The 15,788-nt window shown below is 51.9% G+C and overlaps 1 protein-coding gene across 2 annotated transcripts in view; it reads right to left on the reverse strand.

Moving 5' to 3' along the window:
• The window catches only part of Col5a1 (collagen type V alpha 1 chain), a 151,573-nt gene that overhangs the window by 71,436 nt on the left and 64,349 nt on the right, over positions 1–15,788 (reverse strand). For both annotated transcript variants that reach the window (XM_021182371.3, XM_021182365.3), the window contains exons 6-16: positions 15,320–15,451; positions 14,543–14,782; positions 13,653–13,832; positions 13,074–13,130; positions 7,868–7,909; positions 7,603–7,665; positions 5,719–5,793; positions 3,774–3,866; positions 1,841–1,897; positions 651–704; positions 312–365 (exon numbers count right to left, since the gene is read on the reverse strand). In XM_021182371.3, coding sequence (XP_021038030.1) covers positions 312–365; positions 651–704; positions 1,841–1,897; positions 3,774–3,866; positions 5,719–5,793; positions 7,603–7,665; positions 7,868–7,909; positions 13,074–13,130; positions 13,653–13,832; positions 14,543–14,782; positions 15,320–15,451 — 1,047 coding nt within the window. The remainder of the gene's footprint in view (positions 1–311; positions 366–650; positions 705–1,840; positions 1,898–3,773; positions 3,867–5,718; positions 5,794–7,602; positions 7,666–7,867; positions 7,910–13,073; positions 13,131–13,652; positions 13,833–14,542; positions 14,783–15,319; positions 15,452–15,788) is intronic.

Raw genomic sequence — 15,788 nt, forward strand, 5'->3', positions numbered from 1 at the left:
GTGAGCTGAAGAAAGACCTGTGCAGAGCCGAGATAGTCATTTCTGGAGAGGAGGCACAAGGTGTCCCCAAAGATAAGGCCCACTAGCAACAATCAACAATGTGGATCCAGCTCCTGCTGTGACCTGTCTGGGACATGGCTTTAGGGACTGGAAAACCATCTCAGTCCTGGACACGCATTTATTCCTAAGCAATGGCTCAGACACAGCTTTGGAGGTGGACATGGGACCATGGGTCCTAAAGGGGACAGTCTACCTCAGATCTGGGCACGGATGCTGTCTCATACCACATGGTCTTAGCACCAAGCACTTACCCGTCTTCCAGGCTTCCCTGTTGGGCCGGGTGGGCCTTGCACACCTCGAGGACCCTGCCAGAGGACAAAGCATCAGGACATGTCCCTCTTCTAAGGAGGAAAATTCATCCCACGCATGTCAACCTAGCCTAAGGCTTGCTTTTCGAGTTGCTCACATGTGAGTATCTTGGGGGTATTCCCTTAGTGAGGGCTAGCAACAGACAACACAAAGAGCTTGTTCTATGCTATCAAGTAACAATTCTTCCTGCTTCTGTTGAAGAAGTATCAGCAATTGGGCCACCAGCAACAACCAGGAGTCACCTTCCTGCGAGCAGAGCAGAGGTAGGTTCACACACGTACCTGAGGTCCCATGTCTCCTGGCTCACCCTTCAAACCACCACTCCCAGGAGGACCCTAGGAAGACAGTGTCAAATCAGTGTGTACACCAACAAGTGACATGAGATGCTATGTGTGGAGCAGGCAGGGAGCCCGCATCACAAGGCTGGCCTGCCTACTGTGACAAAGGTAAGGAGGCAGAGACCTATGACCGCCAACGTCTCCTCCTGGTGCTTAGTAGAACTCCAGGAGATGAGGCTCACAGAGACCATGAAGTCTTAAGAGGTCTTTCTCCCCCAGGACAAGCTGGCTTATGATTTGTGACAGCCCCTAGCTTGGAACACAGTGCATAGCCTATGGGCCAGTTCAAGTTAAGACTGGTCTCACCTCCTGGGTGCAGGGTACTGAGGTCAGACCTGGGGTGGGAGGTAGCTTATGTCAAAGTCAGCCAGGGGCTCAATGGTATAGAAATCATGTGCCCTTAGGGCTGTGGATTTAGCTCAGTGATAGAGCATTTGCCTAGCAGCTCTAAGTTCTGGGTTCAGTCCTCAGCTCTGGAGGACAAGGAGGTGGCTATGTCCTTGTAGGGTCCTACTCCCAGTGCCCACAGCATGTATTTGACACGTGGATGACAGCTGAGGGTCCCTGAATCCATAGCATCCCTGCTTTGCTGTGGATCCCCAGAGGAGAGCTGAGCTGGGGCACCCAAGCCTGATAGGAAACCCCGTGCTTTCCCCAGCCCTGGGGTTACCTTTGACACTGGGACAGAACTGTAAGAAGACCCCCAAAAAGGACAGAGGCTGACTCCTCATGAGCTGAGAGCACAGTCAGCATAGGTCTAAGGGCTATTTTGGGGACATCTCCAGGCCTGTACTACAGCAGTCCCCCTATCGCTGTGTTCCCTGTGATAGAGAAAAGTGGGAGGAGCCTAGAGCTTGTCCTTCACAGGGAGAGTTTGGAGCTGGAATGCACAAGTGGGAAGGGAGCACCCCCATCTCCCCATCACACTCAAGCTGAGGGCTTCTTCCCAGGAATCCCCCAAAACTTCAGGTGACCTTGAACACAGCCATCCCCTCTGACACGTGCTCCCACAAAGGGAAAGAACAGCTCCAAGAGGCCACCTGTCTGAGCTGGTTCCCAGCTGGAAACAAAGGTTCTGGGCAGGACTATCCAGTGTGCTCCACCAACTGGCGCCAGCCCTGCCAATCACTCACCATGGGGCCAGGTCTCCCGGTGAGACCCATTGGGCCAGCTGGTCCCCTCAGTGCCAACTGTAAAGGAAAGAGGAGGAGATCAGAAAGACCATGGTTGGTCCTGTCCTGGTTTTCTGGCTCCTGTTCTTTAACACGTGGTCATGAGGAAAAGAAGCCTAGGACAGAAAAGACTAGACATTCACAGAGAAGGTCTCACTGACCCAATTCTGGGCTCTCAGCATCTCCACAGGGAAGTGGGGCACAGAGGTAGAAGTCAGTGCTACCTGCTGCCCCACTGTGGGCAGGGTCCCCAAAGCCTTCCCTTTTTTTTTTTTTTTTTTTCCTGTTGGAGAGTTGGACCATCCTGTACCAAATCTGGAATATAGTCTCCCTTCCTGGGCCAGGCTGAGGCCTATATTTTCCTTGTGGATTTTAGACTTCACTTCTGGAAGAGGCCCAAAGTACTCTCCAGTAGCAAGAGGGTTGTAGAGGAGCCTGTGGGCCCCGGGATCTCAGTCATGCACTGACCGTCCCCCTTGGTATGGCTCCTGCCAGCCATCATGCAGGCTCAACTTGTCTCCCAAAGAGCTGCTCTGCTACAGGATCACAACCCCCACCACAGAGCCATGTTAATTTTGGAAGATTATTTTGCATTTTAAATGATCTGGGAGTTCCGGAGAGGGCTCAGCTGGTAAATTGCTTGCCATGCAAACGTGAGAATCTGAGTCAGGATTCCCACTACACATGTAAAAAGCCAGATGTTTCAGCATCTGTCTCATCCCCAGTACTGGGAAGGCAAAAGCAGAGGGATTCCTGAAGGTCCCAGGCCGGCCAATCCAGCCAGCTGAACCAATTGAGCTCCAGGTTCTATGAGAGACTCTGTCTCAAAATAAAGCTAGAGACTGCTAAAGGAAAATATCCAACGTTGACCTCAGGTCGCCCCACACAGGCACACACATGTGTAAACATAACAACACACAATAATAAAAACATACTTTTTAAACTTATAAATAAAAATATACAAAATTTAAAATATTCCAAAAAATTAAAAATTAAAAAAAATCAGGACTGGAGAGATAGCTCAGGGGTTAAGAGCACATCTTCTAAAAGACCCACATGGTGGTTCACAACCATCACCATCTGATGCCCTCTCCTGGCCTCTGTGGGCACTAGGCACATACATGCAGGCAAAAAAACTCACTCACAGAAAGAAAAAAATACATCTTAAAAACAAAACAAAACAGACAAACCATAAAGCCTTTCTCCAGATTGGCTTCTATTAAAATGCACACAGATTAAGAGGCTGCCAGGCAGGCACAGGCCAGCAAAGCAAGTCTGTTCCATGGCATCCACACCATACTGAAACTGTCCTCCAATTACCCTAGCAGACTCTAGCCATTAATGTCTCCTCTGAGCCGTGCAGAGTAGTATCAAACATTTCCCAAACAAGGATTCTACGTTGGCTTTCTCCACACTTCCTGCCCATCCCATAGGAACTGGTGGCATCAGGCCAGTCATAGGCAACCAGCAATCTGGAGGTACATTCTCTAATGATGCCATTTGCAGATACGCTCACTGGGGAAACAGGGAACCCTTAACCCAGACCAAGTGACCCTGGACTCAGTGTGAGAGATCCTGGAGCCAGTGCAAGAGCCTTGGGAGGGTCCATGAAAGATTCTGGGCCCAGAGTGAAGGACCCTGGATCTGGGAACTCTCTCCTAGGATGTGGCCTTGCACTCAATCCCAACCCAAGCCCAGAGACCTCTTACCCCTAACTGTGGAGAGGATACCCCTGAAAGCTCTCTGTAAGTTCCCCCACATTCTCCAGCTGCACATGGAGGACCCAACCTTCCCTAGGTTCCTGACCAGGCGAACTGTAGGACAATCATTCACTCTGTGTAGCCACCACGACCAAGCTCTGTCACATGGGTCCCTAGGGGTCCACATTACATACCCTGGCTTGCTGGAGGATAGCCTGGGCCTGGGACTCCTGCGCAGAGACCATGGGGCCCTTAGAACCGGCATCGCCACCGCCTCCAAACCGGAACTGCAAGAACAAGGTGAAAAGTTACAAGAGGTGGTGCAGGGCACCCACTCTGACCCCAGGGCAAGGTGGGTCTCATGGGCCTTAAGTAAAGCAGAGACTCCCAATCGCAGAACCCCTGTACACACGACCCTAGTCTACATGCCACGGCCCCTCCTGTCAGCCTTCACCTTGGACACCTGAAACCTGTTCTGTGCCTACAAAGGACTTTGAACCCCCATTGCTTTGCACCCTGATGAACCACAGACCCTCACAACTGCAAAGAGTAGCCAAAGGCCAAAGAAACTGGGCTAGGTTGAAGGGACTTGCAGGGGACACCCTGGTTCCATGTTAGGTCTCCCTTAGTGCAACAGGCATCTTGGGGGTAAAGTGAAGTTGGTACTCTTGTTCTGAGACCTTAGGAAGAGGACATGAGTTCCAAATGTGACATTCTTTAGCATCTGCTCTTGGAGAGGGGAACCTGCCAACTTTCCATCCTCCTTCAGACCAGCTGTCCCAGGATCACTGTACTGAAAGGATAGTGCTGATAACACAGTCTTGGGGGCACAGTGCTGGGGGCACAGTGATGAGGACACAGTGATGAGGGCTCAGTGCTAGAACACAGTGCTGGAGGTACATTACTGGAGGCACAGTGCTAAGGACATGGTGTTGAGGGCACAGTCCAGAGGGTACAGTGCTAGGGCACAGTCCTGAGAACACAGTGCTGGGGAGCACAGTTCTGAGGACACAGTGCTAGAACATAGTGCTGGGGGCACAGTACTAGAGGCACAGTGCTAAGAACATGGTGCTGAGGACATAGTGCTGGGGGCACAGTCCTGAGGACACAGTGCTAGGTCACAGTGCTGAGGGCACAGTCCTGAGGATACAATGCTGAGGACATAGGGCTGGGGGGCACAGTGCTGAGGGCACAGTGCTGAGGGCACAGTGCTGAGGACACAGTGCCAGGGCACAGTGCTGAGGGCACAGTGCCAGGGCACAGTCCTGAGGATACAATGCTGATAACATAGTCCTGAGAGCACAGTGCTGAGGACACAGTGCTGAAGGCACAGTCCTGAGGACACAGTACTCAGGCACAGTGAGGGAGATGAAGGTGAAGGAAAATAGTTTAGATCAAGGTGGCTGAGGGTCTGGTCCAGCTCTACCTGGTTCTAACTCATTCACTTACCCAAGTTTGTTTGTTAGGCCTGACTTACCTAGAACCCTCCTCCTGAGGGCACCTCTACAAGGGCCCCAGTTGTTCTCCAGAGGATAAACAGGAGCCCAGGGCATATACCCTCCCTTCATGGTCTTCTGTAACCGCAGAGACCCCAGTGCCAGCAGCAGTGGCTGGGTACTGGCTACCAGGACATAGATGTCCAAGAAACTTCTGGGTTTGGTATCCTGGAGCCTGGCTAGCCTTCAGCACTCTCTGAGCTCCAAATCCTTCATGGCTGAATGACTAGCCAGAGGGACCATTCTCCTCTTGTCATGGACAGAGAGAATGTGAGCCTGGGCTTCATTCTTACTACTTAGGCTTAACTTCAGTGGAAAGCAGCATCTAGAAGGTTCTAGATGACATCTGACCACACAGATAGCTTCCAGTGAAGTCCCTGTTTCCCTCCCACCCACAATCACTGGTCGATTCTTTAGGGAGACAGGAGTCTAGCCATTGTCACAAAGAGCCTTGAGGTAAGTTTCTCTAGGAACCTCACCAAGAGAGTGGGATTTTTCTTTCTCCTCCTGGTACCAATGACAGACTGGATTACACGAACCTAGAGCAGCTGCAAACACCCCACCCAAACTCCATTCCTGGGACACCGCAGATCCTTCCAGGACCCACCCACTGAAACCCCTCACCCCGGCTAAAGATACTCACCGGCAGCATGAGCATGGTGCCTGGGGGGCCAGGCAAGCCATCGGCCCCAGGAAGACCTGGGCGCCCAGGGGGACCCTGCAGCCAGGGAGGAAAGAAAACTGGTCAGAAAGACAAAGGGACATAGCTGAGCAACAGTGTGAGAACGAGAGGTCAGAAAGCAGACTAGGCAAGCACAGAGCAACACGAGACTCCATAGCATGGAATGTTCTAGAAACACTGGAATGCTCTAGAAAGGAGCAACATGATAGGGGGCTGTGGAGATGGGGAGTGAGGGAGCTGAGTTAGATGTAAGAAATTCAGATAGGAAAGGCAGGCGATTGTGTCTAGTTACAGGGTGGAGGCTTGAGAAAGGCGGAAGCTGGCTCGTATCCTTCCATGTAGCCCCTGTAGTCTCCACCAGAGTGGGGACTGAGAACTGCAGCCCCAAGCTCTCCTGGCTGAATGAGGACGGTGTTTATTTCTCATCCAGTCCTCAGCTCTGCACATGCTCAGGGGCTGGAGGACAGGGTAGAGCACCCACTCGCTTGCTCAGACCCAGATGTAGACTAGAAGAGAAGGAAAGTCCACCCATGGGAGCACAGAGCCATCCAGAGCAACTTTAAGTATGTTCGGGAACAATTTTCAAGCCCTGGCTTACAGGGACAGAGGTCAGACCTCCTTACAAAGTGAACTCAGACCACCCCCCAAACTGAATCCAGCTAGCGGGGACACCCACCCTTACAACCTCCATGGATAGCGGCAAGTTTGGAGGTGGCCAGGCAAAATTGATTTTGCTTCACTGGTTTACAGAGCCATTGAGGGGATGTCCCAGCAGGGCACTTAGTTCCCCGAGCATCACAGGCATATGCTCCTCCTGCTGCCCGAGGGCTGGTCACCCTTACCTCCTGAATACTGTCACACTCTTTACTCATTGCCCAAACCACCATGCTATCCTAGCTGCTACCAGAAGGGGCCCTAGCCAGCAGAGCATGCTACAGGACACCCTACCATGTGACGACATCATAATCTGCCTTTTCATTTCATGCTTGAACACCTTGAAAACTGTGCTTGCTGGTCCAAGAATCAGGGACAAATGCCTGTCCTTACCACATGTATGTATGTCAGCATCTACAACTTGGCTGTCTGAATTTTTTTTTTTTTTTGAGACAGGGTTTCTCTGTATAGCCCTGGCTGTCCTGGAACTCACTCTGTAGACCAGGCTGGCCTCAAACTCAGAAATCCACCTGCCTCTGCCTCCCAAGTGCTGGGATTAAGGGCATGTGCCACCACTGCCCAGCCCAGCTGTCTGAGTTTTAATGGTGATATTCATTAGATGAGCCAGCAGAAAAGGAAGGGAGGGATTCAGAAACCCACAGGCTTCAGTGCACGAACCCATCACCAAGTATCAGAAGAAGCTCAAGGCCCCATGGCATGGCTTATATCCCAACCCAGAACAAACCTCCCCAGCCAGTGGCTTGATTGCTAATAAGAGGGGCTAGTGTGAAAACCAATGCTGGCTCCAGGTCAGGAGCTACTCTTGCAAAGCACAGAGGAAGCACCCAACCCAAGCTGTCACTTAAAATAACTCCCGGGGCCACTGATGTAATGTAGAGCCACTGCTGAGGGTTTAGGGCTGACTGCTGGCTGCCTCTGGACCCAGGTTGGTGATTAGGTTCCTGGCACACAGCCAGGTGCAGTCAAGTCCATAAAGATCTGAGGGGGTGACATGGGATGGCCCTGGGGGGAGGGGCAATTTGAGGAAGGAGTGGTTGTTCTTACTGTCATTTCTACATTGAATAACAACACAGGATCCAGAGCTGGGAGGGAAGACAGCCTACAGGCAGGAGGAAGAATACACAGACAACCCCCAGAGTCTATGGTCTTGGCACTGAACCGGTCTCTTACCCTTTCTCCAGGGTCACCCATTTGGCCAGTAGGACCTGTAGTTCCTGGAGGTCCTGGAAGACCCTGGAATTAAAATAAAGTCAAGGCAGAGTTTCAGACCTGGCCTCAGGGCAAAGACCTTCTCCTCTAGTGAGAGCAGACGCAGGGGCAGGGAAGTCCTTGCCCGGGTATCTGCAAAAGCGAGGAGCATCTAACTTTCTACCCAGGAGATCCCCTCCCCATAGTTCCTGCCACAAGTCAGAGGCTAATAAAACCAGGCACTCACAGCAGGGCCTTCGGGGCCAGGGGGCCCCTCGATCAGCATCCCCTGCAGAGAGAAAGAGAAAGGGGGCATCTGAGACCAGGAGCCCAACCCAGCTTCCAAACTGGGTAGACAACAGTCAGCCAAGAGGTCAGTCGGTCCTGCTAGGGCTCATGGGCAGTAGTCTATGCTGGGAGAGCACTCTGACTATCTTTGCAGAACTCCAGCCAGTGACCAGGGGCCCACGGGCGCCCCTCAAACACAACTTTGACAAAAACACCGCAATTTGCCGAAATGAGAGAACAGAGTCCAGACACAACTCCTGTGCTGCCTTTGCTGTCTGCCTGAAGAGTATCTGGAAGGGCAGAATGGACCCCGGGCCCAGGACCCCAGGTGGACTGATGAAAGCTAAGGAAAAAGCTAGGAAGGTCGAGGGTAGTCAGGACTCCTGCCTCAGCCAGCAGAACACGTTCAGTCCCTCCTCCTGCTCAGCACCCTGCTGACATCACCTGACCACAACTGTTCTCCCCATCATTCCTGGGCCCTTGGTCCATCCTGCCACTAGCCCTTGCTGTGCCCAACCACCTCCTCTTGTCTAATGGCTCTGTCTTGAAAAGAGGGCTTTTCTGTTCTGGAATCTGTATTTCTGGATGTCCTCTTTCAAAATATACTCCAAGATTTCTCTTGGTCTCCCTACCACTACCCACTCAGAACATTGAATTTCTGAGTTCCACGTATACCTTAGAAGAGAAGATCTGTGCTTGGAGCATGAGTAGAGGGGGGCAAAATCAACACAAGAGTCCTGTAGGGCTGGTACTCAAGAGTCTTTGGCAGGCTTTGGGTCGATAGCTGCAGGACCCTGTCGAGACACTTGCATGCTTGCAGGCTAGCCACGTGCAAGACAGGCATAGTGTCTCCCTATTCACTCTCGAGATTGCAGGAATAATGAGTGAGTGGCTGGAGGCCTTGGCCCTGGGCCAGGTCCCTTTCTAGTCTCCCAGCCAAAAGAAACTAGGAATGGCTATTCTCCTGGGATAATGGATACCTCAGATATGTCTTTGAAAGCCCACAACTCTCTTGTCAAACTTGGGCTTAGTCTTGACAAGTGAAAAAAGACCTATTTAAGCATAGGTGTGAGGCCCTGGCAGGATGGTCAACCATAGCCAAGGAGTGGGGGTGAGGTGAGGTGCAACTGACCAGGGGCTGAAAAGTGCCACACACACACACAAGCCTTATCCACACTGCCTATGAGGTCCTCTGGTCTCTGGGAAGCCGTACACCATGTTTACACAGATGCGCCGAGGAGAAATATTTGTGCGTTCGATGTACACGGAGAACTCATCCAAGCTGCTCATCTCCCACTTCCCATTTCCTCTGACAGGCAGCTGGGAAGACTCAGGAGTGGGGAAGGGAGATTAAGGGGAACACTGCAGGGCCCAGGAGACAGCAGCTGTCTTTCCAGATACACATACTGTTGTTTTGCAGAGCGGGGGCAGCATTGCTGGATCTCACAGGAGGTCAGTCCTGGATCACCCAGGTCAGATTAAAAAGGATAGAGGAAGCAGCCCGGTCCCATGGCCTTCTGAGGCACGCTATCTCTACCCTGTACCTCACCAACCCACCTACCACGGAATGCACTGGGGCTCGCAACTACAGGAAATGGTCTCTGTGGCTTACAGGGCTGTAGTCAATGGTTGCCTGTCAGGAGTAAACTCAGCTACCCTCACTAACTCCCAACACAGCCACGTACATGCTACCCACGCTCACACAAAAAAAAAGGCTGTGGCACTGGGTGGCAGGCTCAGCTATTCACTGTATGTAGTTCAGAAATGTCAAAGCATCCTGCCTAAGGGCTGCAGAGATGGCTCAGTCAATAAAGTGTGTGAGCATGAGTCTAGATCCCTAGTATCCAAAATATATACATACATACATACATACAATCCAAAAGCCAGGCATGGTGGTGTGCACCTGTACCAGAGACTGGTGGAGCCCTGGAGCTCACTAGCCCAGCAGTCTAGTCAACTGCTGAGCTCATCACAACCATTGTAATTCTTGGGGAGCCCTCTTCAGGATGCTGAGGGCACCTGCACACACACAGCAGACACTTATGACATACTAATCTTCTTTAATCTTTAGGAAATAAAGTGGAGAGCAATTGAGAAAGTCAACTGGTATCTACCTCTGGCATCTGTATATATGTACATACATCCACAGGTATGCTCTGCACATACCCATACCAAAAAGCATGTGTGTGCACACACATGAGCACACACACACACACACACACACACTAAAATGAAAAGCCGTTTTGTTACTTTAAGTACATATGGTTAAACAAAAATTCAGAAACAGAAGACCTCAGGCTTGACCAAACTTCATTCTGTAGCCTAGACTATCCCAGAGCTCAGATCCTCCTGCCTCAACCTTCCTGGTATCATAGGTATGGACTGTCATTTGCAGTTCCCATCCTTAACAGTGGTCCATTCATCTGCTAAGCAGAAGTAAAAGCAATGTCAGAGTCGGGCTGGGCCCGCACAGCAGGCATTGCCTAGCATACCCAAAGCCACGGGTTTGAACTTCAGCACTGTCGTTACTGGGTATGGTCTACAATCCCAGGACTCAGAAAAGGAAGGAAGAAGCAGGAGTTCAAAGTCATCCTCAAGTGCATAGCAAGGCCAGCCTGGGATACTTGAAACATTGTCTCAGAAAAAGACAAAGCAGGAACGGCTTGAGGTCCAACAGGTAAGAGGTGTCCAATCAGGACTTAGTGGTCCCTGACCCAGTGTGGGCTGATGCCAAGGGCATTGCTGGATCTTCCCCATCTCAGCCAAGCCAGATCTGTCCTTTTGAGAAACCCCTTGTCTTGCTGACAAATGAGAGGAGCTGAACCTCAGTGGAAAAGGCCTGCCAGGTCCTTCTGGATGCAGGGATGCACTGACCCTGTGCCCAGGAGTTGGCATAAACCTATTCTGTGGGACAGATGTAGGGGATGGGATATCAGCCACCCCGACACAGGGCAGGGTATGCACCACCAGTCCCCAGGGCCTCCATCTGTTTATGTATGACTAAGACTGTGAAGACATCTGGCGATTCTCCGGGTTGACAATTCCAAATGTTTACATTTCTCTCCATGGGGACTCACCAAAGGCCCTGTGGACACTCTGAGGAAGCTGGGAAGAAGCAAGCATCAGGAGGGGGTGGGGCCCTTCTGTAACTGCCTCCAGATGGCTGGTGCTGTTCCCAGAGAAGAGGAACTAGACCATGTAGATAGAGATGGTGTCCGGCAGGCCACCTCTACATTCTCAGTGCTGTCTCTGGCTCACCTTCACCCACAGCCTTCTTCAGGGAAGCCCTCTAGTGGAACTCTCTGCATGCCCCTCTTTCCTCCCAGAACTGGGGTGCCAACTCCACACACAATAAGCTTAAGTAAGCCTTATTCAAAGGTGTGACCCAACCACTTCTGAAACTGGGGACCACCCTTGAAGCCCACAGAGCCTCAGATGCCTGCCTTCTCTGGAAAGTCATTGACTTGGGAAAGACGCCCCTTTTAGTGAGGCATCAGGGAGCCCATTAATGGGCTGCAAGTGATGGCCAAGTCCACCTGGGGCCAAGCCCAGTTTATGTGGTGCTCTAAGAAGGCCCAGCATAGCAGGGGGGCATCTGTGCTACAGCCTTCCTCTGGTGTGGAAGAGAAAAAGCCTCAGACATGTTCCAGGGGATAAGTCTCTAGTCCCTTAGGATGCTCCTCTTCAGGAATTTCCTTCTCCCATGAGCATGAACTTCAGTTGAAATTTCTCATGAGGTTGAGCAAAAAGCCCCATGTTGGGCTAACCTTATGCTCTGCACCCTTTGCTGTGTGCAATCCATGCACTGATTTGGGCACTGATCCTACAGCCTCAGGTAAGGATCTTTTCTCTGGACCCACAGAGAGATCTAGGAAGGGATCTAGGAAGAGCCTTTGTGTCCTCAGGCTCACTGCCAGGGGGAGCCAGGGGCATAAGTAGCAGGCAGAGCCCTTGGAACCAGAAAGAGGCTTCCATCCAAGGCTCCCCTTGGCCAGGAGAAGCCAAGCCAGGGAGCTTGCCCTGGCTCACTGGCCTACTAAGTACTGCCAAGCAAGGCTCTTTCCCTGCAAGAGGGTGGGGGCCCCATGAGGCTGCTTCTCTCTCCTAGGAAGTCCCAAGGTCACATTATAAACTCAGTCCCAGGAGCTGATCCTGGCAGTGTCCCAGAAGCTGATCCTGGCAGTGGAGCTGACAGCTGTTCAGCCTGGCAACGGCCATGATGTAGGACAAGTGCTTCCTCCCTTGTGTACTCACAGGATGCTAGGATGGACGACCTCAGTGGCCGGCTCCTCCAGGCAAAGCCAGGTCTGAGTCCACATTCCCAGGTCCACCAAACCCAGCTAGCCAATCACACAGCTTTCTGTTGTCTGGGGCCAAGACCCTGACCTCAACAGTTCTGAGACCCAAGCAGGCCACAGCACCTAGCTGGTCCAGAATGCCCTATCCAAGGCAGACTCTCACAAAACTCTGACCCAGGAGGGCCATGGATTGCACACAATCACATTCTCTACAGACCCAGGTGCTAGCTTACCCAGGATTCCACTGTCTAATAACATGGGGCTTTACGCAAAGGGGAATCCTACCTCAACACTGCTTACATTCCCTTGGCATGGCTTCAGATCTTTCCTGTTGCAGCAAACAGGCTCAAGTGGAGGCATAAAGGCACAGAGAGGTGAAGGCCCTAACAAACTGCCCCCTGCCTGCTACCTACACTAGAAATTTCCCACCCAGCCCTTGGCTTAGCCTTCCACTCATGGTCTGTGTCCCTTCTCTTGAGGAAATCTCTGCAGAGGTGCTCTGGCCTCTGCCTTCTCTACAAGGACAAATACGTGTGATCTATCACCTTTACTAAACTCTAGAATATTCCATGACTCCCCAGAGCCTCTCCCAAGAATCTGTGATACAGAGGATGTAGATTACATGGGCGTGGCTTCTTGCATGGCTTGGTAGGCAGACAGTGGGACCCACAATCTGTCCACACCCTACAGATCATCATGAGCTTGTTAGAGGACACCACAGTGCTCTCTCTCTCTCTCTCCCTCTCTCTCTCTCTCTCTCTCTCTCTCTCTCTCTCTCTCTCTCTCTCTCTCACACACACACACACACACATACACACACACACACACACAGTCACCACAATTGCCACCACCACCAGAAATCCTTACCGGCTCAATGATGGCTGGTTCTCCCTTTTGCCCTTTCTCACCTCGGGGTCCTCCAATCTGGAAAGATGGGGAGAGAGAAAAGGAACAGAAAATCCACATGACACAAAACTTGTGCAAAACCAGGGTGAAATTCTCCCTACAGCTAGTCACCTCTCCTCATAACTGGAGGAAGATAGCAAGCTGGAATAGACCTCCCACCCCCACCCTTAGCCATGTATACACCAGCATAGACAGGCAGTGAGGCACAGATGACCATAACTGGAATCAGAGAGGCTACTTTAAAGAATGAAGCTCAGCCAGGCATGGTGGTGCACGCCTTTAATCCTGGAACTTGAGAGGCAGAGGCAGGTGGATCTCTGTGAGTACCAGGCCAGTCTAGTCTACATAGAGAGTTTCTGGACAGCCAGGGCTACATAGTGAGAACGTGTCTCTAGCTAGTTAATTAATTAATTAATAGTTGAAATGCATGACAGCCCATGTCACTCTTGCTTCACTCAGTCACCCTCAGACTTCTAGAAGCGCTGGCCCTTTCTCACCATCTAGATGCCCTGGGATGCAGAGAGAAGCTGAATCTCTTACCCCCTCAAAGATGGTGTCCTGGTTAGCGGGCATGCCTGGCCCTATCTCTGATGGAGAGACACTGGAGTCGGAGTCGGGGTCAAAGTACGGGTCATAGTAGTTTTCCTCTAGATTCTTGATGGTTTCCTCGGTGAATTCGCCGCCCAGGTCATCCTTCCCTTCCCCTGGAGCTGGAGCTGGCTGCAGATTAAGGGAGGGAAGTGGCAGGGTCACTCTGGGAGGCTGGCCTAGCAGGCACTGAGCCTAGCACTTCCTGCATAGAGCTGTCAGTGGCCCCACCACAGAACATCTAAAGATAAGGTCGATGGGGGATTCCATGAGGGAAGACCTGTGGCCCCCAACGCCTCTCTGCATACCTCCCGGCCACCATGGGGGTGGTTCTCCAGGCTACCCAAGACACTATAACAAGTCAGGGCAGGAAGGAGCAGCAGTGTCCCTCAAAGCTGACTCTATCCCTGGGGAGCTCTGCGTTCAGTTCCTGATTAAGAGTTTGCACACTGGAAACTGGGGCTCTTTCCAATAGTGAAGAACACAGTGGGCCATGAGCTTTATTCTGGTAGCATGGGTAACCACCAGGGATGTTCATGGATGGAACTCCTGTACCCCCAAAACTACAGTGTTATGTGAGCTACCCTGAGAGCAAGAATGCAGAGCCCACAGAGATATTCTACCCATTTTTCAGGGGGAACTGAAATAAACTCAGAAAAGCCGATGGCTTCTAAACCACACTCAACCCTGCTACTGAGGACTCAGGAGCCAAGGTGTGGAGTGTGGACAAGGAAGGCCACCCAAGGAGGTCGGTGCTCAGCAGTGACCCAGAGCCACGAAGCCTTTGCCCCCTCTCCACCCCTGCCCCCGAGATCAATACAAACTGGAAGGAAGGCAATTACATTGGAGGTGTTGGAGGTAACAGTGGTGCTGGTGGGGACCTCAGCCCCTGAGTCAGGGTTGGTGGGCTGGTCAGGGTTCTCCACACCCTCGCCATATCCAAAGTCTTCATATGGGGATGGAGTGTAATAGTCATCTGTGGGCGCGTAGTCATAGTCCCCGATCCCTAGACTGTCCTCCTTGCCAGCCGTGTCACTGGTCTCAGGCACTGTAGGGGCTTCGGGTGGGGGCTGGGTCTGCTCCTGTGGGCAGAGTGTAGAAAGAGGCAGTCAGGGTACCTGATCCAGGATTTCCCAAGCTCCCAAGCCAGCATCCTTCTAGTACATCAGTGAACAGCAAAGTGTGGGCATGGAGTTACACGAAGGCCCTCCATTCCTGGAAGGCAAAGAAAATGAGGGAGGCAACCATTGTGTGTGTTGTGTGTGTGCTGTGTGTGTGTGTGTGTGTGTGTGTGTGTGGCATCAGGTACCAAGATGTCATGAATTGATGAAGGACCATTTAGTGACATATCAGGATATTTCCTGATATCCAACAACAGCTTAAGCTTCCATGTGTGTGTGTGGGGGGGGAGGGGGTGGCCTCTTACCCTGTAGCCCAGGCTGGCCTAGAACTCATGCTTACTTCATGAGTTCCTACTTCCTACTTCATCTTCCCAAGGGATAGAATGATAGGTCCACAATGTCCTATTACTGTGCCATAATGCCCATAGCCTCTGGCTCTCAACCCTGTGGCCTGGGGGAACCAGGAACCTCCCTAGCCCAGCCCAGTCCAGATCAGACCTCAGGAACCTCTGTGGTTTCTCTGGCAGCTTCCACTGGCTTCTGCGTAGGGGCAGGCTCCTTTCCCGGGTCTTCAGGGTCTTCATAATATGGATACTCATAGTAATAGGTCTCACCCTCTCCTTCTGGGTACTGAAGTCAATGGCGCCCATATGGAGAAGAAAAGGAATGCATTACCAAAGCAGCCTGTCAACCACCTTGTCCTACTTGGGTGAAAAAGCAGTGCCATAAGGCACTGTCAATTCCCAGGGGGTCCTCAGATAGGGCTCTTGCCTCAGCCTCTCCCCAGAAGCCTAGCACGGGGAAGGATGACCCCACATGTTCCTGAGAGAGGTCGGCAAAAGCTGAGCCCTAAAAGTGGTTACATGTGACCCATAAAAACAAAACCCAGACCAGCAAAGTTCACCTTTAGCCCCAAAGCATGGGTGCCCAGTGAAAGGGGTTCACAGTCACTAGCAGGCACTCTGTC

Source organism: Mus caroli, unplaced genomic scaffold (assembly GCF_978045245.1).
Source record: "Mus caroli unplaced genomic scaffold, Mus_caroli_1 scaffold_2, whole genome shotgun sequence".
In the NCBI taxonomy this organism is placed as follows: Eukaryota; Metazoa; Chordata; class Mammalia; order Rodentia; family Muridae; genus Mus; species Mus caroli.